The 23595-nt window shown below is 49.5% G+C and overlaps 9 protein-coding genes across 9 annotated transcripts; 3 read left to right on the forward strand and 6 right to left on the reverse strand.

Moving 5' to 3' along the window:
- Positions 1–348: 348 nt before the first annotated feature.
- Positions 349–1091, reverse strand: M431DRAFT_276531 (hypothetical protein). The gene has a single exon (XM_024913980.1). It carries the CDS (start codon positions 1058–1060, stop codon positions 647–649), a length of 414 nt encoding a protein of 137 aa, XP_024768923.1. The 5' UTR covers positions 1061–1091; the 3' UTR covers positions 349–646.
- A 321-nt stretch (positions 1092–1412) lies between these two features.
- Positions 1413–2952, reverse strand: M431DRAFT_126470 (hypothetical protein). Its single transcript, XM_024912280.1, has 2 exons — positions 2563–2952; positions 1413–2485 (listed from the first exon to the last, which is right to left on the reverse strand). Exons 1-2 carry the CDS (start codon positions 2941–2943, stop codon positions 1484–1486), a joined length of 1383 nt encoding a protein of 460 aa, XP_024768924.1. The 5' UTR covers positions 2944–2952; the 3' UTR covers positions 1413–1483.
- A 979-nt stretch (positions 2953–3931) lies between these two features.
- Positions 3932–5196, reverse strand: M431DRAFT_500337 (hypothetical protein; the record flags this gene model as incomplete). Its single annotated transcript, XM_024917914.1, has 3 exons — positions 3932–4777; positions 4843–4961; positions 5034–5196. 3 exons carry the CDS (start codon positions 5194–5196, stop codon positions 3932–3934), a joined length of 1128 nt encoding a protein of 375 aa, XP_024768925.1.
- Positions 5197–5452: 256 nt separating this feature from the next.
- M431DRAFT_126476 (hypothetical protein) lies at positions 5453–7922 on the forward strand (the record flags this gene model as incomplete). The annotated part of the gene is made up of 2 exons (XM_024912281.1): positions 5453–5834; positions 5911–7922. Exons 1-2 carry the CDS (start codon positions 5624–5626, stop codon positions 7920–7922), a joined length of 2223 nt encoding a protein of 740 aa, XP_024768926.1. The 5' UTR covers positions 5453–5623.
- A 2354-nt stretch (positions 7923–10276) lies between these two features.
- Positions 10277–10660, reverse strand: M431DRAFT_98103 (hypothetical protein; the record flags this gene model as incomplete). The annotated part of the gene is made up of 1 exon (XM_024924997.1): positions 10277–10660. One exon carries the CDS (start codon positions 10658–10660, stop codon positions 10277–10279), a length of 384 nt encoding a protein of 127 aa, XP_024768927.1.
- Positions 10661–14653: 3993 nt separating this feature from the next.
- Positions 14654–17353, forward strand: M431DRAFT_500340 (hypothetical protein; the record flags this gene model as incomplete). Its single annotated transcript, XM_024917915.1, has 11 exons — positions 14654–14986; positions 15042–15105; positions 15166–15274; positions 15330–15384; positions 15442–15504; positions 15555–16399; positions 16454–16563; positions 16633–16714; positions 16770–16857; positions 16921–17162; positions 17218–17353. 11 exons carry the CDS (start codon positions 14654–14656, stop codon positions 17351–17353), a joined length of 2127 nt encoding a protein of 708 aa, XP_024768928.1.
- A 55-nt stretch (positions 17354–17408) lies between these two features.
- Positions 17409–19619, reverse strand: M431DRAFT_126480 (hypothetical protein). Its single transcript, XM_024912282.1, has 2 exons — positions 19363–19619; positions 17409–19306 (listed from the first exon to the last, which is right to left on the reverse strand). The coding sequence occupies exons 1-2, from the start codon at positions 19530–19532 to the stop codon at positions 17593–17595; spliced, it is 1884 nt and encodes a 627-aa protein (XP_024768929.1). The 5' UTR covers positions 19533–19619; the 3' UTR covers positions 17409–17592.
- A 637-nt stretch (positions 19620–20256) lies between these two features.
- M431DRAFT_486877 (GMC oxidoreductase) lies at positions 20257–22179 on the forward strand (the record flags this gene model as incomplete). The annotated part of the gene is made up of 3 exons (XM_024916436.1): positions 20257–20645; positions 20709–21277; positions 21344–22179. 3 exons carry the CDS (start codon positions 20257–20259, stop codon positions 22177–22179), a joined length of 1794 nt encoding a protein of 597 aa, XP_024768930.1.
- A 107-nt stretch (positions 22180–22286) lies between these two features.
- Positions 22287–23368, reverse strand: M431DRAFT_10137 (hypothetical protein; the record flags this gene model as incomplete). Its single annotated transcript, XM_024911321.1, has 4 exons — positions 22287–22889; positions 22966–23169; positions 23226–23243; positions 23324–23368. 4 exons carry the CDS (start codon positions 23366–23368, stop codon positions 22287–22289), a joined length of 870 nt encoding a protein of 289 aa, XP_024768931.1.
- Positions 23369–23595: the final 227 nt, after the last annotated feature.

Below are 23595 nucleotides of genomic sequence, written 5' to 3' on the forward strand. Positions count from 1 at the left end.
CCTTGCCTTTGTTTTCATATAACTCCACAATGGTAGTAGGGAGTGTTTGAATTTGACCAATGAGCTGCATCAGAAAACTTGAAAGGATCGAAGTACGCTCTTGGGGATAGCGGTAGTCGAAATACCAATAGAGGACAGCGCTACTTGGGTCATTCTTAAATGTTTCCTCAAGGGTTTCAATCACACGGCACCTAATGAGAGTGTTAATTAAATATGAGCATAAAGCGACTGCAGTGGAACTTACTTACGCAAGATGACTTTTGCCCGCTCCAGGAAGTCCATGACACCAGAGCAAGCGATACTCATCGTTTCCGTGCTGCATAAATCCTTGTAATTCTGGCAACCGCAAGAACCAAAAACCGGTATCTGGCACCATGGTCTCCTTTATTTGGTCATTTTTTGCTTGATAGTCGCCACTACACTTTGCTAGCCAGTCAATAACCTTGTTGCTTTTCTCATCTAAATCAAGGTCAGCATGTCACTCTAGCCGAGATGTCAAGGCTTATATTTTACCTCGATGGTGTTTTTCTTGAATCTCTGATAAAGTGCTGACTTTAGAGTAAATGAGAGCCATTGAATTCCTGAAATCAAGTTAACAAAACATTGATAGACGAAATAAATTATATCTTGGCTTCGAAGTTAGTCCCTACCACATATCGATTGCAAGCGCATTGTTAAACACTACTTGATACTCCTTTAACTTCTGAATCATTTTCTCCAGTTCTGGTTTCCGAAAAGGCCAGATAATTTTTCCTTTTTTTGAATCAATGTTCCTTTCAATCATGCGCTGCCATTTTTCTGCATCCTTTTTACAGCGGCACAACTGGGGGCCGAGTGCCTTGGCTACATCGGAGCAATCTGGTGACGAGACATTGGTGTTGGATATGGCGCTTAGGAGTTTATCCAGCGGTATTTTTAGAGCACAGAGCTCGTCCAAGAATTCTTTCTGCTCCTTTTTGGCGTGGGTAACGCTGGATGCATACTTGAAAGTGGTTGATATAGCGGCTGCGACGACGCTATTCAAGGCCGCAATATCAGAACCAAGCAGGAGAGGATTCATCGGAACTAGTTTAGTAAATTACTGACAAAAAATAAACGTATGTCTTTGATGAAAAGATGGAGAAATTGGCGTTTTCGTCAGCAACTTACGGCTATACAAGTACGCGTTCATGAATGCCTGCGGTATGCCTATGAGTTAGCCTCGCAGCAGATTTACATGCGATGGGGTGGGGGTTGTGACATGGGCACACCAACAACTTGATCGAACCAACAACATGGAAAATCAGGCTACCAATGAGGATGAGCAAAACATGGTTATTATAAATGTAAGCATGATATCACGAGCCCTGATGACCAAGAGTGAGGGGCATTTTGCATCTTAAATTTCATTGCCCATCTTGGTGATATATATCAGGTATTTTACAACCATGTGCAAGACTAATCAGCATCATACCATATGCACTAACACATCCGTACCACCCCATCAAACCTTGGTCCATTTGAAGCCAACAAGTGTATATCGCGCCCAAATGAATACAAGGCATCCCGTCATCATAGACAAGCCACAAAACAACTGCAGGCCGAGATAGTCGCCATGCTGCGATGACACAATCGCGCCGCCAATGGGACTTCCAATCAGTGCTCCGATGGCTTGAATCGAAAACGCTACGCCGACTCGAGTACCAATGTGCCTAATGTCGGAGATTTGAGCCACAAGCGTTGGCCCAAGAGAGATGACACCTCCAGAGGAGAAGCCGAATATGATGACGAAAACGATGATGCCAGCAACACTCTTGACAGGGATCCAGATGGCGAGACAGGAAATAGCAGAGATGAAGGTGATGATGATCATCACATTGAACCTGCCCATCTTGTCGGCTACAACGCCTGGGAGAATTCGTCCAAAGATACTCATGGCATTGAGGATTGGTATCAGATATGGGACTAACTTCGGAGAGAAACCGGCGTTTTGAGCTTGAAGAATAACATAATTGAAGGGCAGAAACATTCCTAGATAGAAGAAGAATGAGGCTGCGGTGGTGGTAACCAGTCGGATATCCTTGAGGTGCTTCGCGTACTCTCTGAGGACAAATCGGCGTGGGCGTGGTGGCAGTCTCGACTTGACTGTCAAAGAAGCAATACCCAGCAACAACATAAACATGAAGCCCAGCGTACGCATCATCCACGGAAAGCCAATCTTGATAATCAGTTTATTCATCATGATTGGCAAAACGACGCCGCCAACAGATGAGCCCGAGACCATGACACCGTAAGCAGCAGCGCGTCTCCTGAGAAACCAACTGACGATGGAGGACATGCAGGCGTTGAAGACGGCACTAGATCCAATTGCAGATACGATTGCCTGGGCGAGGAAGAACTGGTAGTACTCTTTGGAGAGAGAGGTCATCATGAGGCCGAAGATGTAAGTAACGGAACCTACCCAGAGGAGCCATCGTGATCCATAATTGTCGAAAATAAGGCCAAACTATAGAAGTCAGCACTGTATTACTTAAATGTTTCCTACTTTCTTCTATTATTCGCAGAAGTCAAAGTGTCACTTACTATCGCCCCGCAAAAGATCATCAAGAATATCAGCACTGACAGAATCCAGCTCACCACAGAAGAAGAGTACTCCTTCAGTGGATCGGAGACGTAATACTCTTCAAATACACCCACGCAATTGATCAGCCCAAACGTGCAAAAGAGAGCGCACCATCCACCAAATACGACCAGCCAAGCCTCTAATCCGCCTTCGGGAAAGTCGCCAGGAGGAGGAGGTTTGGGGGCAGCCTCGACATCCAAGTTTGCAAGGGCAATCTGCTCTCCGGCGCCAGAACCTTCGGTGTTGGAACCTTTGTGAGAGTGAGAGTCAAGGTCTTCTTTAAACTCCATCTTGTTGTTTATTTCGGCCGTATCGGCTGGGGAGGAAGTAGAAGTAAGCATCGTAGGTAGAAATGTAATTGTAAGTCGAGTTAAGGACAGTTTCTCTATAGCAGAAGGAGATAGGGTATCTGGTCATTAAATGAAGATTGTAGAATAGAGATTCGAGTATCAGCTGAAATGAGTCTCCGACAGGCTGGGTGGTAACTTGGACGGTATATCAAGTAAAAGAAAGGTGATCTCGCGAATCGGGATTATTATTGATCTTGTACAAAATGAGCAGCCTCTTGTATCTTATATTATCAACTATAAAAAAAAAAAAAAAATCATAGGCACAACGCGATCGCCATCGTGTATTAGTGTGTACTCAGATCAGGGATTGCCTCTTTCAGCAATCTGTGCCTTATTCGGGCATCTCGCGAAATCGCCGTGTTAGTCGGAGCTAGCCTCGGCGAGAAGCTAACACTACCATTCGCAGATCATATGCGTGCAGTAGTAAGCGGGACCTATTGATAGCCCTGTAACAGCGTCTAAGCTTGAAGATTAGGCAGTTTGATTGAGTAGAGCAGATTGATGGGGCCGAGTTGGAAGCGAAATAGACGAGGGCCGAGCACGAAGGAATGCAGTAGATCCTTGATAGTACGCGGCATATGATGCCGGGGTCATGCTAATCCTCCCAAACCGCTCCTCTCAAACGCTTGGTGCCAATCATAAGAACGTATTGGGTCGCTTCAAAGTCAATGCTAATTAGAGATTTCACTTCTTTCTCCTTCCTTCAGCGGATCTGTTCAATATGCCGTTCGGCTTCGTGCTCGGAGGAAACTATTCGATATACTTTCCCACACACCGCATTGATCACAACTAGGTCTGCATTGCAAGCGCACAGAGTTCCACGGAATAATTCAAATCCTGCGTCTCGCAGACAAGATTCTAGTGCACTGGGTACGCCGATTGATAATCAGCGTAATGATCTCATAATAGTATACAACATACAGGCTTGCTCCGCAAGCAATTTTTTTTAACCACCGTCCCTTTTTTGGCATCCTAATAATCATCGAACAAATTCCTTCAGGTCCTTCTTATCTTCGAACGTTACTTTTCCATCCTTGTTTGTTGGCTCCACGCGAATCCCGGAGGCAATCTCGTCGGCTGTCTTTCCAGTCAGCGTACCTTGAGGCTTGCTGGCTAATTCCAAAGCAGATGCCAGTGTGCCGGCTTGTGAATCAGCAATCTCATTGACCTGTTCGTTGGTGAGGCTATCGACAACGCGCACACCCCGGCTGGACATGAGAATAGTGCTCGGTCCCTTGAAATGCAAGAACAGTCGATCACCCCAGATTGTCCGGCGGGTCATTGTTCGAAGACTGTAGAAAGTACGGGCAAGGAATTTGTAGACTTGTGAATCCCGTGCCTTCTTCATAAATTCTGTCTCCGGAATCCAGGAAGTAAGGGATGGGATCTGGAATCGTAGACTGGCGCTCTTAAACCTGAACGGTAAAGGCTGGTGCTTTGTGACAGAATATGCAACAACACTGCCAGGATGGGCGACAAATTCTTCACCCTCGGAGAGATGTAGTTGATAAATCTGTCCAGGCGCTGATAGAGCTGCCAACCCACGACCAGTCACAAATGTGCTGCCCCAATGCGCCACCGAGAGTCGTCTCTGGATCCGTGATGAGAGGGACAGAGTGTGGCCTGTCCAAGCTAGCAGAGCATTGCGCTGGATCACCATCCAATCGGTCGTTCCGTCCAGGTGCAAGATGGTAAACGTCGTGGTGGGGGATTTGGTCGAGATCAAAGCGGTAATCGGCGAGGTGGCAGATATGCGCTGATAGATGAATGGGACCCCAAACGGTGCCCGCGAAAGGGGATTTAGTAGTGACAGGGTCGATTGTGCCTGCGAAACCATCAAACATTAATCTTTCAGCTCCATTGCTGTCATCGCATCATCAGCGCTCTCACATTGTCTGGGTTCCCCGCCACTGCGACCAGCGTCCCACGTCGAGTATAAAGCCTCTGCGAAGCCGAAAGTGATACCGAGAGCAGCGAATACGGAGAGCCAATGACTTCGAATCGGGCATCTGAGAGTTCACAGACTGTCAGCACAAACACCATCACACCATCGCAGCATCATGTCAGCAGCGAAGCCATACCAGCCGTATCCCTCAGGTTTTCAATTGCGCCAAAAGCATCTCCCCCGGCTGTCGTGCTCGGAGTTGCACTGATCTGAATGCCGCGGCATTGCCAGCAGACGTACTGCGCCGGCTTGCTGCGAAATGTACGCGCTGTCCGTAGCAGCGGCGAAGGGCCCCTCATTGCGCCGTTTGTCGAGCTCTCGCGAGCTTGTCGAAAAGCTGGTGGTGAGCTTCTGAAGTCCGTTCGGACGCTAAAATCCCGGCAATTCTCGCAATCGCTGGCGGTCTTTCCCGGCTGTACTGTAACGAAGTACCCAGGTACCCGCTGCACGTGTTTGTTGCCGTGGTAACACAGCGCCAAAATACCCCAGCACAAGGCGGTATGTACCCCGTACCGAACCAGCCCCGTACCAGCCCTTGGCACTCCCAGCCCTCCAGCACGCCAAAAAATCGGTCAATCTAATCTCTACTACTACTACTAATTAATCTCCTCCAACGACCAGGACGACGGATGCTCACTAAGCAGGGTTTAGGAGCCTCGATCCCATCGCCATCCTCCGGCAGCGGTTACCTCTCTCCTCCTCGCCTATAGCCCCAATTGATCGCCAATGTCGGTTCGCGTCGTCGCCAGGCTGCGGCCTCTCCTGTCTCAGGAGCTGGAGAAGGACATCATCGTTCGCACCGACAGCATCGAGCCCGAGAAACCAGCGACAATCGTCAAGATTCCGAACCCGAGAAACGAGAGCGAGGAGTTTTCCTTTACCTTCAATGGCGTCTACGGCTCAGAGACGACGCAGGAAACGCTGTTTACTTCCGAAGGTGGGAACTATTTCTTTTTCTTCTCCGCCACTCTCCGCACCTAACGCGTCTGATGGACTAGCTGTGTTAACCTGAGCAGTGGCACCGCATGTAAAGTCACTGTTTCAGGGCCTCGATGTTACCATCTTCGCGTATGGTGTCACGGGCACGGGAAAGACGCACACGATGCGGGGAGGGATGAAACTGGCTGAACGAGGCGTGATCCCCCGGTTGCTTAGCAGCATCTTCCGCAGGGGGAAGAAGATTATGAAGGACACAGACGGAGAGACTACGGTAGACGTAGCGCTGTCCTACTATGAAATCTACAACGACAAGGTCTATGACTTGATGGAACCCCCTGAAAAACGAACGGCGACTGGGCTGCCCCTCCGCGCAGAAGCCAACGGCAAGACGGTCGTGGTGGGCTTGACGGAACGAGCTTGCGAAGACCTCAAGGACTTTGAAACGTTGTATATCGAGGCCAACAACAACCGTGTAACAGCGGCCACAAAACTCAACGCCCACAGCAGTCGAAGCCACGCCATTCTTCGGGTCAAGCTGACGCAGACAACCGGTAACATGGTTCTCGAAAGCACTGCGTCCGCCATCGATCTGGCTGGTTCGGAAGACAACCGACGGACAGACAATGGCAAGGAGCGGATGGTGGAGTCGGCGGCCATCAACAAGAGCCTGTTTGTGCTCAGCCAGTGCATTGATGCCATTTCTCAAGGAGCCAAGAGGATACCATATCGAGAGTCCAAGATGACCCGGATTTTATCATTAGGTCAGAACAATGGTATCACCGTCATGATCCTCAACCTATCACCGCTGCGAAACTATCATTTGGACACTCTTAGCAGTTTGAATGTCAGCTCTCGAGCCAAGCGGATTGAGGTTCGTGAGATTGAGAACGAGGTCGTGTTTAAGCAGGTTCCTAGGACGAACTCGGCTACAGCCACTCGGCAGCCATTAAAGCCTCTGGCTAATGCTATAAATACCCACATTGCTGCCAGCGGAAACGCTGCGGCAAAGCCCGCGGAGGTGGCCAAGCCCGTTAAAGCTTTTAGTGTATACACGGATAAAGCGAAACCGTCAGCTATTGCGCGACCATCCCTGGGCTCCGCTCCTCCTCGCTCCTCCTCCAAGTCTCGGTCCTCTTCGCTGAAGCGATCATCGGACCATCACGACACGGCCTCTCGACCTAGCAAACTTGCTCGGCCAATCATTCACCAAACCCCACAGCAGCAAGTCGCAAAACCTTCACGGCCTTCATTAGTGCCTCCAGCACCCTCAAAGCCCCCGCTGGCATCGCAACAAACCCTCACTGTGACAGCAGCAGAGATTGAAGCCTTGGTGGAGAAGAAAGTGAGTGAGATACTAGCGGCAAGGGAAGCAGCTGAAGAATCCATTCGACGAAGTCAGACTTCGCCTGAAGTGAGTGATGCGGTCCAAAGACGTCTGGAAGCTCTGGAAAGACGGATTGAGAACGAAGAGTGGAGGGAGGACGCCAAATCTGAGGGTCTGCGGTATCTATTATCAGCAAGGCACCACAAGGAGCGTGGTGATGATGCCGCCGCGCTCAAAGCCTACGAAATGGCTTTACCATATTTTCCAAATCAGCCAAAGCTCCTGGGCAAGATTGAACGCCTAAAAGCACGTATAGAAACTTCAGCGAGTTCAGGAGGCACATCTCCCGAGAGACGGGAGAGGAGAAGGGAACGCAAGCCGAGACGCAAGACTGTCAGCGATGAGGATGGCGACGACGCCGAAGCAGATGGGGAGGAGGAATGCCATGTTTCCACGCCAAAGATCAAGGCAGCCAAGCTTAAGGCTAGAAGAGAGCCAAACACCATTCTTACGGAGGACGATGAAGATAACACGCCGCGTACTCAAAGACTTCTTGATTTGGTCAACTCACGAGACGCGACACAGATCCGGGGACTCGTAGGATTCGGCGCGAAGAAGGCTCAAGACCTGGTAGACTACTTGGAGTTGGCGAGCACCGAGGGTGGCGGCGACATTGAGAATCTATCTCAGCTACGAACGATTCCCGGCTTGGGCGGGCGAACCGTAGACCGCGCATATGAGGGATTGGCGGCGAGGGCATAAAGTCATGGGCGGCGTTTTTCTTTTATATAAAGGCTGTGCATGTGTTACCATCGTGCACTTGGATACCAGAAAGGCGACCCCGGCGAGTGGTCGCACGAGCATTCTATGGCGTTGGGAGTTGTGATCACAGCTAGAAGAGGAACAGTGTATCTGCACATGTTGCTGCTCTTCGTTGATTGGCTTGAAGACGCATTATGCAGCGAGCATTGATGGAATTGATTTTCACCCCTTGCATGAAATGTCATGCAGCCTCGATCTGATGAACCCTGTCTTGGCCTCTTTTTGTGTTTCATCTTGTCTGTCTCATCGTCTGTTTCTCAAGTGTGTGACGCCATTCTTTTCGTGTGCGGCGGGTGATTTGGTTGGCGTTGGTTTGTTTTTACTGACTGGACGGTATTACTGTGTGAGACTCACATTTCGTTAGATATTAGAAGGGTGTTTCTGTTTTCGCTTACATATATACCTGATGAGAAGACATTGAGCGGCGCCGTGGTTTTGCGTCAGCTATTTCTCACTATACTTGATTGAAGGCGTTAATCGTAATAAAGCATCGTGTAGCTTATTTGTTCTAGTAAATACCGTTGAAGTGCTGATAATTGGTAGCATAGAGTAGACGCGCTGCAATGCTCAGATGAGGCCATCACGGTGAGTGGACACCACCTTACACAAGCGCATAAAGAAAAGCTCACGATATCCCGTAGAATCAAGATATCAACTAGCCACATCGACGTCATGAACAAGACTAAATCGCAAACAGCAATCCCACGATCCCAATTCGATCTCGTACCCATTGTACCTATACCTCGTATGAGCACCAAGAACATTCGTTCCGACATCCGGGCAATCAGAAGCTGCTACGCCTCCCCCCAGACGCAAGACGCCTCCACGCATGGAAAAACCTCCAATCGCCACTGCCGGATAACCAAAAATAACAAAACAAGGAAAACAGACACACGACCAGCCCTCATACAAATAAATTTAACCCCTCCCATAATACCTAAATCGGGTGAGACATGGGGCTTCTCTGTCTCACCACATTTTTTGGATGTGTCTTAGAAATCCAAAACTTCAGTCTCCATAAAACCTGGAAGCCATGGAAGAGAAAGACTCGATTCATGAACCCTCAAATCTCCACCTGGAAAGTCCATTTACACTACGTATGTTATATGCATACAGTACATGTATTTCCCTCTTATACAAACATCCATGACTCTTCCAAACCGCGAGACACTCTATTATTTCTCGCCCCTCACAAAGAAGAAAACCTCCCATTGGTCCAAACCAAAAACCACGAAACCATGTGCGGGCTTCCCACCAAGTTTCATCTACCGCACGGCGGCTACGTCGGATAGGCCCCCAGACAAACAGACAAAAAGACAACACAAAGCAAAACTCCACTTCTTTCCGGCAACGGTGGAGGAGGCGACTTGATTTTTGTGTTTTGGCTACCTACCTAGGTTATTGTTATGGGATTGGATGGGATGGGCTGGCGTCTGCTCGTGTCATGCACGAGGTGGCAGCGGCACATACGTAATGCGCATGACGCGGCGGTATAGGAATGAACCTATCCAATTAGTATTGCTAAAGCCGGCGGCGATTTGGTGATGATTACTACAGGTTTTTTGCTGTATTTTTGTGTCGCTGATATTCCGCTGATAAATGAGGGGGAAACACCCCGTTATAGATCTGACTTATACGGACATGCTGGCGGGCGGAACTGCCGGATTAAAATAGGAATACTCACAGAAATAGGCCATCAGGTGAGCATACTCGTACACACTTAGACGGGACCCGATGGAGCCGCATAAGCCTCAAACAACTGGGTCTGTAGCAGTAAAGGTAGGTCAAACGTCTTTTTGAGTAAATTCATCTCATAATTCTGGCATCTATGTACAAGAGACTGTATTGAGGAAATAATATGTTCAACCCAAAAGTCATAGCAGGCATGTTCATATGCTGCGCCCAGCTCCGTAAACTAAAAATCAAATATAAAAGGAAAAAGTAGAAGATGCTTTAAACCTAGCAGTGAGGAGCGTCCAGCGAATCTTTTCTAGGTCATGTCCAGACCTAAGAAACGTCATGGTGAAGCCAAAAGAGAAAGGGCATCAGAATCGAACGAGCGTGAAAAATATGGCCTTTGATGAGATACAAATGATAATCGTGAGAACACGACTCGCGGTTTACTTCTTTACGTAGGGGTCGCCGTGGAAGGTCGTAACCAAAAGCTACCCAAAGTGGTATCTTCCGCTTTTCGTCGTCTTGTAATCCAAACCGTACACCATCCAAAATGAAAATTGGCTTTTGCCGTTTTTTTGTTTGTATAAATCTTTGTTTGTGCTCTCTGGGGAGCTATTTTACCGAATCATGCTGGTTCGGCGTTGGACTGTCCTCTGCTGGTCCGTTCGGGATCCTCCAAAGCCGGGCATTGAGCTGAAGCGGTTCAGCTTCTTGCGCTCAGGCAGTGCCTCCATGGTCGGGGAGGTGGGCTCGGGGGTCATGGAGTGCATGGGAGATCGGGGAGTAGGAGAAGCGCGGTCGCCGTGGAGGGCGTCCATGCGGGATGCGGTGGACTCTGTAGAGGAGCCGGTGCTGTTGGGAGTCTGGTAGACGTACTCGCCATCAACATAGACAGCGTTGGACACGAAGGTGGAACGGCGGTTGCGGCGACGGGTGTAGCGTTGCTCAAGGCGGAAGAGCTCCAGCTTGGCCTGGATACGCTCAAAGAGACTTTGGCCCATGTTTGCGGTGTGAGAGAAGGGTGGAAATTTGTGGTAGATGTAGAGGTTTGCAGGTTGCAGCCGAAGCGAAGATTGTTGTTATTCCGTGGTATCTTGGAGCTCGTTTCACGTTGGTGTAAGGGAAAAGGCGTTCGAGTTCGGATCAGAGGCGGATTCTCCCGAGTTTGTATGTTTGCAGAAACAAGATCCGAGGACGTATCAAGTATAGAATCAGGTGACGGGAGGTGAAGCGGTCTTGAGGTATGTAAGGTGGAAGAAAAGGAAGTGGTACGTTTGGCAGGGGACGTATTTGGGAATTCCCGTTGTATTAGTAGCGTTGAAGAGGTAAAGAGTGACAAGAGGTTGGGGACCTGCAGCTACAGGGGCGTTTTGCTTGATAAGGAATAGAGAAAAAAAAAAGGATGGGAAGAAAAAGAAGTTCAAGTTGAAATGCAGAAGAGAGAAGAGTGGAAGGTCTTGAGCAAAGATCCTGGAATCGGCGGGCCGGGGGCAAAGATATGGATCAGCAGGTACGAGGTATGAGGTACGAGCTCATTAGCGGGGATGACACCGTGGTGGAGGTAGTCCGTACCAGGACAGAGCTTGGAGGTACCGCTACTCCCGGAGCGTACTGGTACCTGGCAGACCCAGAAGCGCATGGCAACGCTGCAACGGCACGCCACCAGCGGCCGGGGATCACCAGCGACAGGTATCGGGACCTCGCAGCGCTGGCAGCTGGCGGGCAAGCGGGAGCGCGGGCCTGATGGAGGCCGGTATCAATACCTGCTGTACTCGAGGCCAGCAAGCGCTAAGGCGCATAGTCTCTAGGGCTTGAATGAGCCGCAGGGGTCCCCACGTCGCTATGAGAAGGTGCCAATGGTGGTGGCCCAGCGAGGTATGGCGCTGCTTCGGGGGGATACTCGTAAGGGCGAATGCCTTGTGCAGGACTAGAATGGATTCTATTGTGCGATGTGGGCATTTTTGAGGGGAATTGGAAAAGGAGGAGGCGAAAAAAGAAGAGTGAGAGAATTATAGTAGTAGAGAGAGAGAGTGAGTGAGATGAGTACATATTGTAGAGACGACGAGACGGCCTGCGTTGGGATCTAGCCCCAGCTCTTCCAGGACTTGGTCCTCAAATTGCTTCGACATTTCGGCTCTGTCCATCAACCCTATCCATATCCATGATATGCCACATCCACGTGCCTGCTGCAACTACAACGGCCTAGGCAGCAAATAAACCCAGTCCAAAGCCCTCCATGCAATCATGCAATACCTGTAAGGATGCAGGCGCTGTGCTGGGTACTGTATGAATGCCCTGAAACCCTCACTCAGTCTGGCTCTCTCACTCTCTTTCTCTCTCTCATGCTTCCCCTGTTGGTTGGCCTCGCCCTCGATGGATGAAACGCCTTGCTCCATATTGCGGGCTCTCTAGCGCAGGGGCTCCATCTTGGCCCAAGTGCCCGCGGCCACATCGCGCCTTTGTGGGTGGTTGGTCCGGCGAGTTGCTCGAGTTTACCTACTGTGGATGCGCTAATAAAGGTCGGCCCCGAAGCTATTCATCCCGGATTTCGCATTCCATGCTTGGCCAGGATCGGGCAAATGTCCTGAGACCAGCAGTGTTGAATACGGGTAAGCGACATTGGCTGGTGAAATTGGCTGAGCGTCAGGCTTGCTAGTGTTTTCCATCCATTGTTATCTTTCTCCTCCAGCTGCGTTATCGATTGAAACTTGCGACTTGCTTGGCCTTCATCGGTGCGACAAAACGGCGCCGTTTATTCGCCGCCATGTCTCTGCTCTGGATCAAGACCTGCACGGCATGAACGCCTCCAACGAGAACAAGACCTAAATTTAGTTATAGTTCACTTGTGCTCGTACAGAACATGCACGACAGTCCAGCTGCAGCAGCCACGCCGTACTCGTATTTGCGACAAACCCTGTCTCGTCCAGTGGTTCATTTTCATCCTCCCGTACTTGTACCTGGTGGCTGTCGTGCTACTTGCGGTAGTGCCTGGAAGCTGCATGGCGGGCGCCTCGTAGTGTTGGAATAGCGCAATCCATCTTCCCCCTGCGTCGACAGTAGTCCGAACCTGTTCATGTCGATTTTAGCCGTTGCCAATTCCTCTTCTCTGCCCGCAGCTGCAAATCGACAGCGCCGCGGATTCGCTCTCTTCCTGGCCGGGCCTCGATTCGCCATGTTCAGCCCAATCTCCCCTTTTTGTGTCGGGCAAGTCATGTCTCGGTGGTGACATGCATGGGTGTGGCCTAGCACCAGCTTCCACGTGGATTCCAGAAGCGAGGCGCGCGATCTTGACGATTTTGGGGAGGGCTAGGATGGGAACCTCACCCTGTCCCTGCAGCAAATTGAATGAGATGGTAAAGCAGTGAGTGATGCTGTCGATATTACTCGTAGTGTCTTATCAGGCCATGCGGTATTCCGTCCACATACAGAACAACTGTTTGCAGGCAGAGGAGGGGGGGCGGGGCGGGGGCTGAATCGCAGGCCCTTCGTATTTGCATCTCAACTCAAATGATACGAAATGCCATCTAGCGAACCGTCGTCGGAAGCTCCCGAGCACACAGATGCCCCAACGATCCTCGTCTTCCGTCCATTTGTGCGCTTGAGCACCACTTTTCCGTCGCACTCAACACTGTGGATGGCGCACGGGTGTGGAGTCGCCAAATCGATGGTCCGCAGGCTTAAATTTCGCCAAACGAAGCTGTCCGGGTAGCCTCATGTTTTTAATCCCTAGGTTATTTCACATCCATTACTAGCAGCTCTCGATGGGACCGCTAGCTGTCCTTGGATGGTTTGTGGCACCGCCACTAATAAGATGATGGTTCCCGGGCTGTTGGAGCTGAGGAAGCTGAGAGATCAGAGGACTACCGGTGTTGTCTCATAACACTTGGAGGTATCATTTTGATTGTGCTGACCAATGATCCATATCAGGCTATCAAGCATTAGACGTCAGTAGTCTGTAGTATTTCGCAGGGGCAGCAAGCTCTGTCATCTCTCACAGGTCCCGAACATATTGCAGATGAATCGTGTCATGTGTAGCAGCGACTCGAGCTTGTGAGGTGCTTCTTGTACTGCGTCAGTCAAGTCTCTCGAAGGCAAACTCGTCTTGCCGCTATCCGGTATCCGGTAACCGTTATCTGCTATCCGCTTTGGAAGTTGTACATGCGGGAAAGAGCGGATCAAGCTTGTCAACGCCTTCATAAAGGGGATTAGCGAATATGGCATCAAATACTTCACAACAGGCAAGTGCAGCTGCTGAAATCTACATACAGTAGCGTTGCCTCTCGTGAGAGCACTTACCCCGTGAGCTTTATCATGTTTCCCGTGACGACTTCCAAGAATTAAATAAAACAAAGTAAGATAGGTAAGATAAAATAAGATAAAAGACGACGACAGAGCGAATATGCCGATACCCGTGAGGAAGGAGCAGACAAGAGCTTCCGTGCCGTCTCGACGGGAATCGAAAAGTTTGTTCATTCTTATACTTGAGGTGCCGAGATCAGTGATTGTGATAATTAAAAGCAACTCTGGGATGCTGTTCATGTTCCATTTTGCACCGTTCTTTTGCAACCTCTTGCCATTTTGCATTATTTGATGCCAATCGCTCTTGTTGGAGTTCCCAGATTGGTTGAGACACAAGCAACCGTACGTTGTCTTATCTGACCAAGACATCGCGAGACACTTCACACTGGGATTTTGAAGAGACAGCTCTGCAACTAAAAAGTCTTTGAGCTCACCTTCTCATCAATTGTGTCTTGCTGGGCCAAGTGCCATAACTCGCCATGCGGGCTCTCAATTTCCTGGGTCTCCCCATTCTCGTTGCAGGCGTGGCTTCGCTGAAGAATGAACAGAAGGGAACGACAGATAAACCCACAAAGAGCATCAATGCTGCAACAAACAAGTACATAGTTGAGTTCGAAAAGGTATGCCGTTGCAACGCTTTGTCTGCCTTTTCTGCAGCCATTGACACATTCATCGTGTAGGGTAGTATTGCCTATATGACCCGCCAGTTTGCCTCGCCGTCATCGATGAATAGCACCTACTTCAGGCAATTCGACTGCGGCGACCTTTTCAATGGGGTGGTTATCGAAAGTGAAGTTGACAATGTCGACACTCTCAGTGCAGTCCACGGCGTGGCCAATGTTTGGCCAATGAAAACTATTCCAATGGCATCTGCCATACAGCAAGTCAAGGCTGCTCCGGACCCCAAGAATCACAATTACTCTGTGCACCAATGGACCGGCGTTGATCAGCTCCACGCTCGCGGTATTCGAGGTAAAGATGTTACCATTGCCATCATTGACACTGGCCTTGATTATACGCACGAAGCGGTCAGTCATCATTCTCTGTAGCAGACCGGCCTCTTGAACTAAATATACTCTATAGCTTGGTGGATGCTTTGGACCTGGCTGCAAAGTTGCCGGAGGTTATGATCTCGTTGGTAAAGACTGTAAGCTCAGTCCTTGGTCGCGGACAAATAAGTGACATGAAGACTGACATGAAATTTGAGGGAACTCTCACAATGAGAAACGATACCCAAAAGACCCAGATCAAGACCCCATGGACCATCACGGCCATGGAACTCATGTGGCCGGGATTATTGCCGCTGAAAACGAATGGTAATATGCTAATCTCAGCATACCATCGTTCTTAAACTAACTTATTCCATCAAAGGCTGACTGGGGTGGCTCCTGATGCTCAACTTCTTTCGTTCAAAGTGTTTGCCGATGTGTGTGCTATGATGTTCCCATCAACATACTCCCGCCCGCTGACAAGCTTTCGACAGGATCCCTGGGACACCGACGAAGATGTGCTCATTCAGGCATTTTGTGACGCATACGGCGCTGGGGTAAAAATATCGAGACGTGCCTAGGTATTCTACTGCTAATCACCTTATAGGCCGACATCATTACGGCAAGCATCGGCAGACCTGATGGGTTTGCTGATGATCCCTGGGCCTTGGTTGCTAACAGAATTGCGGACAAAGGTGTCGTAGTCACAATTTCGGCCGGGAATGAAGGCAATACCGGACCGTTCTTCTCAAGCAGTGGTGCAAATGGCCACAATGTCCTGTCTGTAGCTGCCATCAACGTTACCGGGAATCCAAACATAAGCACCTCTGATCCCAGCGCAGCACCGATCCCCGCCTTGTTCACATCATGGGGCCCGACTAACGAGTTGCTACTCAAACCTGATATCGGTGCCCCCGGCTTTGAAATACTGAGCACCATACCGGGCAATGACTACATTTCGATGAGTGGGACATCCATGGCTGCACCATATATCGCAGGTATTGCAGCACTGTACATATCCAAGCACGGCGGCCGTGAGCTGCATGGCTCTGGATTCGCAAAAATGCTTTCCAACCGCATTGTTTCCAGTGGCGTGAGTATTGGGTGGGCAGTTGGTGATACTGATCTCAAATTCAGAGCCCCTCCTTTTCAAGTGGGCACCGGTCTTGTCAACGCGCTCAAGGTGATCGACTATGACACTCAGTTGGAATTTGAACCTTTTTCGCTGTCGGATTCCATACAGTTCCGATCAACGTGGACTGCAAACGTGACAAACTCCGGGAACCAAACCGTGGTTTACTCCTTCGAGCTTGAGCCCCAGGCTGGGGTAGAAATCCTGGATCCTCACTATGGCATAAAAACCGCCTACAAACTCGAGCCATTGCGGATTGTGCCCCCAGTTTCATTGCCCAGTGATGTTGTGGTAGCACCTGGGGAGACAGAACAAGTCGAGTAACATCCTCCTACCATCTCACATTTACGCTATATGTGGCTAATAAATTTCAGGTTCACCTTTGGTCTTCCTGAACACATAAACGATGATTACCTACCTCTATATGGTGGTAAAGTTTGGATAAGAGGGAGCAACGGTGATGATCTCTCCATTCCCTACGGAGGTGCGTTTAGCCCCAAAATAGATCTGGCAAAGGTGTATCAACATATTGATGCGTCTTTGCGCTTAATAGGGGCAGCATACGATACCGAAAAGGCTTTTGATAGCATGTTCTTGGGAGAGCCCTTCATCACAGATCGAGGTGCTAATTGGACGTGAGTGAACCCTGTTAGAAGTTCTGAGAGGTCATCTAATGTTAGTGGTAAATAGTTGGTCATTTAATACCGACAAGAGTCGATTTGACTTTGTCGAGTTAAACGCCCGTCTCGACTACCCATGCTTCCATCTGCGCTGGGATGTCAGTATTCACTCTCTGATCCAAGTTGGGCTATAAAACTGCTAATATAAATCATATCTTCAGATATACACCCCGTTCTGGACTGAGATCCATTGGGATTATCCTCCCGTTGTTGGGGAATCCGGCTACGTTGGCGCGGCGGCTGCCATGCGAGATGCCGACACCTTTTGGTATTACGACCCTAGCCGCATGGACAAAGATCAAACAGTCTCGTTTCCTATGATGAGAGTTCCACGAGGGTATGCTAAGCACTGGTGGTTTGGCAAGCTGGCAAACGGAAGCTATCTCGCGCCAGGCAATTATACGTGAGTTAATGGTAACCTGATCGAGATTCTTGAATGAGCTAATCTTTTGTTGTAGCTTGCGATTCGCCGCTTTGCGCCCGTACGGTAATCCTAGCATTTCCGACCATTGGGACATAATGCACATGCCCGTGCGAAACATTCAAGTCTTGCCATACAACCAAACAAACTCCACTACACACGGAGGACACTAGATTACCACATATCTTTCCCTTTTACGGATCCGAGGATATGTATAATTGTTCTTGGCCATCTTGGAACATGTATAGAAACTACACCCAATTTTGGAAGTTATAGACTGTAGCTGAAGTTGGACCATCTTACTACGCAAGGTAATCATGCTGAGAAGGGAAATGCCCTGATATGGAACTCCTATCAATTTTATATCACTAATCGATCTCTTTGAAACCCCTTAATCTCCTCATGTGCTAGGTTACGCCTCCGTCTTCCGCTTCTTTGACTTGGAGTCTGTTCCGTTCCTTTCTGCAGCACGCTTGTTGCTGACAGATTCCCCATCTACTCCATCTTGGTCATGCTCATCTTCGTTATTATCTGCATTCTCCCCGTAGTCGCTCTCATACTCTCCCATAACCTCGGCCTCATCAGGGGATGGAAACAGCGTTCTCCAGCTTCCATCCAGAACCTTGTCGTCGTTGCCGTATAATCCCACCGCATATGCATTCTTCATGGCAGCCATGCAGACGTTTCGCCGCTCATTGAAATCAAACATGGGCTTCGGGTACGTCCCTTCTTGGTGCTCCGAGAGCCCATCGCCAGTAACCCTGACGCCGGCCTCCTTCTGGTCAGGCAACGGCATCTTCCACGGCTCGTAAATGTACTTTTCCTTCACGCGGCTGAGCTCAGGCACCCATCGCCGAATCAGCTCGCCGCTCTTATCCCACTTCTGGCCAAAGGAGACGGGGCTGTAGCAGCGAAAGTACTGGGTGAAGAAGGCCGTGCAGGAAAGCCACTGCCAGTTGCCGATGTTGCACGCGGGCTCATGGTCTATGAGCCATTCCTCGAAGACTTCGCAGCCGCGCTCCCAGTCGACGTAGCAGCCGCCGCGAGTGAGGAAGCAGGCGACGCTGTGGCGGCCGAGGTGATGGATCCAGCCGTCGTGGCGGAGCTGGCGCATGAGGGCGTCGATCCAGGGGAAGCCGGTGACGCCGGCCTTCCAGCGCCGGAACCATGTTTCTGCTTGCTGGTCGTCGATGTGGTGGTCGCCTGTGATGAGGCCGGTTTCTGGGTCGCGCTTGGAGGGGAGATGCCAGGGGATGAAGCGGCAGTGAGGGTTCGTTGCTGTTTGTCCGAATGATGCGCCGAGGGCGGCGTGGGCGGCAAAGTACATGTCGCGGAAGAGGATTTGACCGATGAGGCTCTCGGGGGGAGATGAGGCTGCTTTGCCGTAGGACTCGACGATTTCGTGAACGCGCCAGTAGAAGAGACGTACGGAGAGGGCGCCGAAGTGGAAGAATGGCGAGAGGAGGGTTGTAGACTGAGGGTCGAACTGGGCTGGGCTTGTCTTTGGTTTCTGGAAAGTCGCAGTGTACTTTTTGTCTTTGAGGAGGTCGTCGAGAATCTCAAGGGCACGCGTCTCGCCGCCTCGATGGGGAGTTGTTGCTGGAGAGAAGCCGAGCTCTTCCAGAGTCTCAATAGCAAAATCACCATGTGGGCCAGCAATGTGTTTATATCCCGTATCTTCCTCTGATCTATAATCCGCGTTGAAATCCGGTTTCCCCTCAGGAACATGCCTCTCAAAATCCACCGGCATATCCCCCGGATCAGGCAAACTCTCAGGCGCCGGAATGGGCTTCGCAACAGGCCCAATCTTTTTACTCGCTGCCTGCAGCTGGGTTATCGACATTGTGGGTTTTCCATCATGATGCTTGACAATGTCGTCGCTGTCCCAGAGGGTTCGGCCTGGTTGGATGATGACTTGGATTCCCGCTGCTTTGGCTGCTTTGGCGACGGCCTCGTCGCGAGAACGGGCGTATGCATCTGTGTCTTTTTCGAAGACGAGATGGGTTGGTTTCCAGGCTTTGAAGAGTTTGGGGAAGAGTATTTGCGGTCCTTCTCTGAGGACAAACAGCTTGGAGTTTTTGTTCAGCTTCGTGATGGATTGCGAGAGGTCATTCTGGCAGTCCAATCTGATACAAAGTGTTAGTCGCTTCGTTGATCTCGTAATTCAGCCAAGGTGTCATACAGAAACTGCCATCGATTCACTCCTCCTCTAGCCTTGTATACATAGTGAGGATCCCATGTAAAGATTGGCCAAAGAACCTCTGGCTCGAGATCTAGTGCTGCTTGTAGGGCGGGAGAATCGTGTAGACGGAGGTCTGTTCTGAACCAGTATATCACGCGCGGTTTCGCCATTATGCCAAATCTATTGATGGCATGAACAAATAATTGTGTAGATTCTTTACTTCATGTTGATGTTTTGGTATAAATGAAACATTCAAGAGGAGTGAGTTTGTTGAGGCGTCGGTCCATGATGTCATGATTGTGTCTGAAGGCGATGCTCGTGCACGGGCTTGAATGTCTCGATCGGACGAATGAAGCCATCTCAATGAAACCAACATTATGTCTAAGACATCAAGGCAGAAGAACTGTCACAGAACGGATGTCAACATGTCTCTCTTTGTCATTATGCATTGCCAGCTCACATTGTCTTACTAAGGGTGCTATAAACGGCTGCTGACAGTTCGACGACGAGCTGCTCGCTAGCTAGAGTTTAAAGTTGAAGCCTCTAAGATTTAACGTAAGACCTCGGCTTCATTAGCACCTCAACTCCGAGCTTGTAATTCCTCATTAGGTATTAGGTCTAATAAGAAAGTTGGGAAACGTCTCAGAATTCTAAATCACTAGCCAGTTCTATGCTCGCTCGACTGTATTGTACGGAAATATTTTGTCTTATTTACCTCCGTATTCCATGGAGTTTTGTCATGAAGCCTGATTCCCGATTATTCGACGCTATATCAGGTCAGCACTAATAGTTTACAATATCTATATAAGACATGAAGAGGTTGAAGCAAGAAGACTTCACGACAATCAGTAATCATTCTCCTATAAATCATTCCTAATAAAAGCCAATAGCAACATGCAGGTTGTCTCCATCGACGACTTCATACATCAGTCCTTTGACTTCCTCGTCATCGGCGGTGGAACTGCTGGCCTAGCTGTTGCATCTCGTCTAGCTCAAGATGGGAACTTCACCGTTGGAGTCCTTGAGGCTGGAGGGACGGCAAACGGGCGTGATGATGTTGAAATCCCAGGCTATCTTGCGAGATCGCTGGGCACTGAACTCGACTGGAAGTTTAAAACAACACCGCAAGCTCGACTTGGTGGAAGGACGGTCAATTGGCCGCGAGGGAAAGCCCTCGGTGGATCGAGTGCCATCAACTTTATGACTTGGATGAGAGGTGCCAGAGAGGACTATGATGCATGGGAGGCGCTAGGGAATCCCGGATGGGGATGGGATAAGTTGCTGTAAGTGCTGTTGAGCCTCAGTGGTTGTGATGATGTGAAGTTTCCTCTGATCTCGTCCCATAGCCCCTATTTCAAAAAGTCGGAAACGTTTCATCCACCTAGCGATTCTGTTCGGGATAAAGAGGATCTCCGATATGACCTGGAGGCCTTTGGGGATTCAGGACCGATTCACATCTCTTATGCCAAAGAATATCAACCATCTAATCAGCTATACTTCAAGGCACTCAACTCGGTGGGCGTGCCAACAAATTCGGCTCATTTTGCAGGATCGAATGTTGGGGCGTGGACAAATGTCAACAACATTGACCCTCGCACAATGACTCGATCCTTTGCGACCAACTATTGTGCCTTGGCTGGTTCTAATCTTCACATCTTGACTGAAGCCATCGTTCAAGATGTTGTCCTTGACAAGATTGATAATGCATATAGAGCCTCTGGAGTTCGTTTCATTTATAAAGGTCAAGAGCATGTCGTCTCAGCATCTCGAGAAGTCATCTTGTCCGCTGGAAGCATCAAGTCACCGCAGATACTAGAGCTATCAGGCATAGGCAACCCTGAGGTATTGTCTCGAGCCGGCATTGACGTCAAAGTGGATAGTCCCATGCTAGGAGAAAACCTACAGGAGCACAAAGGTATGTGTCTGCTTGGGTAATAACAATCGCAGCTTAAGCCAGCCTTTGACTAACAGGGTAAAACAGCGATCCATATGGTCGTGGAAGTTGACCCAGAGCTTGAGAACAGAGATGATCTCTTCTTTGATGCTGATCGCGCGGCAGCAGCTCTAGCACAGTATGATCGGGACCAAACTGGCCCTCTCGCCCGCATTTCCTCCTCGTACAGCTTTGTACCCCTTGCCACTTTCATGCCGCAAGATACTTTGGAGAGGTTATATTCTCAGGCCAAAGATCTAACCGGATTTTCCTCAGAAAAGAAAGCCCTCATGGAACAGCGTCTGAAAGATATTGATAAGATTGGCCAGATGGAATTTATCTTTGCACTTGGCGCTGCGCCCTTGGCAGAGACTGGCAAGAAGTTTGGCACATTGTTCCAGATTCTCCAGTATCCTTTCTCTGTTGGTTCAATCCACGTCCAACCAACACCCTCTGAGAAAGATGATCCTGTGATTGACCCTAGGCATTACGACGGCCCCCATGGCGAGATAGATCTCGATATCATGCTAGAATCGACCCGTTTTGGTCGTAACGTATTATTGGCGCCCTCTTTCAGCAAGATTGTGAGACAACTAGCATATCCCCCTGCCAGCTTATTCACAGATGACGAGGATGTCAAGACGTGGATCCTTGACAGCACCGCTGTAGCATATCATCCTATTGGTACATGCGCCATGGGCGGTCGCGCAGGTATTGAGGGAGGAGTCGTGGATGAGAGGCTCAAGGTATATGGAGTCAAGGGCCTGCGAGTAGTGGATGCGAGCATCATGCCGCTTCATATTAGTGCGCACATACAGGCGACTGTGTATGCCATTGCGGAAAAGGGAGCATCTATGATCCTTGAAGATGCGGCAAGATATTGATACAGGTAGAAGCAAGGGAAATTCCAGCACTAAGGTAGATCGAGGTAGATCGAGGTAGATCGAGGTATTATAGCGAAATGGATTTATTGATGCTGACAAGACCCGATTCATCTCTGTGATATTGCGCCAGCCTCATCATCTGTATCGTGAAATCCGGCTCTAGCTCTCGCAACCGTAAACTCGCTCGACGGCGTTCTAAAGACAGATGTCGATGACGGCATGTTTCGAAGAGAGATATTGTGAGATGGATGAGTAGTAGGGTCTGTAGACATCTCAGAGGCACTGGGAGATCCATCAGGCTCTGAGCGCGTCTTCAAATTCTGTTTTACCCAGGGCAGCAAGTTGAAGTATCCACCGCAAGCGAACACGCCTATCCAAAGGACCAGCTCAGTGCCATATATCACCATACCGAGAATGTCCAGGGTTGGTTGGAAGAATACCGAGATGAGTGAGAAGAGGTCGCCGGCGGCGTCGATGCCCACAAAGATGAATGAGATTCCGCGCACCGATCGATGAATGTAGATATCCAAATAGTGTCTAAGGACGCCAGCAGCGAGGAAGGCCGCAGAGAGAACTGCCATTAAAGTATCCGGCCAAGTGAGATGCTTAGACTGAGCAACTCGCAGGGCGAAGATGAGGCCAACCTGTATACCAGCCATCAAGAGAGCGATAGGAATGGCTGCGAGAAGACAGCGAGAAACAGGCCATTTCTAGTATCAAGAGTAAGATTAGTGACTGGTGATGCTAGTTGGATAACAACGGCGAAGGTATGATATATGTATTCACCTTGTCGTAGTATCGACATTGAGCCCAAGTGACCAGGCTCAAGAGCGTCAGGATCTGGGGCTGGATGCGCAGAGCTATATTGAAGTTCTTGGTGATATTGTACACTCCCAGCGGGACGCCTGCACACGCCCACAGCATCATCATTGAGGGCTGGAGGCCTGTAGTATTGTGGCGACGATAGTTGATGATGATTTGGGGGATAAGCTGCGTCTTTGTTAGCGATGCTATTCACAACCAGCATATAGATTTGGAAAATATACCTGTACAGACCAGCACACCTAAGATGAAGTGATATCAGCGAATTGTCTTTAAGATGCCTATTTCACTACATGTAAGTTGGAGAGTGAGAGCGACTTACAGCTCCAGCTGTGCCGAGCACATTTGCCGCCACGGGATTATCCATGCTTGAACTTGAAGATTAATGAATTGATGAGATTGTCTATTTTTGCCTTGTATTTGCACAGAAGCGTCCATGTGCAGCATTTAAATATTTATATACTTGTGCATCATAGTGGTAACAAAGAAGCTCATCATTCATGTTCAAAAGCAACAGCCAGAATCGCCCACTCTTTTACTCTTTCACTGCACTTGGTGCGATTACCTAATCCCGCCTTTCGCGTCACCACTTTT

This window comes from Trichoderma harzianum (genome assembly GCF_003025095.1).
Source record: "Trichoderma harzianum CBS 226.95 unplaced genomic scaffold M431scaffold_19, whole genome shotgun sequence".
In the NCBI taxonomy this organism is placed as follows: Eukaryota; Fungi; Ascomycota; class Sordariomycetes; order Hypocreales; family Hypocreaceae; genus Trichoderma; species Trichoderma harzianum.

What these genes read in the sequence shown, in the direction of transcription:
- M431DRAFT_276531 (XM_024913980.1), bottom strand. Translation starts at nt 1,060, where the DNA reads ATGAATCCTCTCCTGCTTGGTTCTGATATTGCGGCCTTGAATAGCGTC.
- M431DRAFT_126480 (XM_024912282.1), bottom strand. Translation starts at nt 19,532, where the DNA reads ATGGCGAAACCGCGCGTGATATACTGGTTCAGAACAGACCTCCGTCTA. An exon ending in GTGAATCGATGGCAGTTTCT is followed by an intron (nt 19,307 to 19,362) that starts GTATGACACCTT and finishes ACTTTGTATCAG; the next exon opens with ATTGGACTGCCAGAATGACC.
- M431DRAFT_126470 (XM_024912280.1), bottom strand. Translation starts at nt 2,943, where the DNA reads ATGCTTACTTCTACTTCCTCCCCAGCCGATACGGCCGAAATAAACAAC. An exon ending in TGATCTTTTGCGGGGCGATA is followed by an intron (nt 2,486 to 2,562) that starts GTAAGTGACACT and finishes TGACTTCTATAG; the next exon opens with TTTGGCCTTATTTTCGACAA.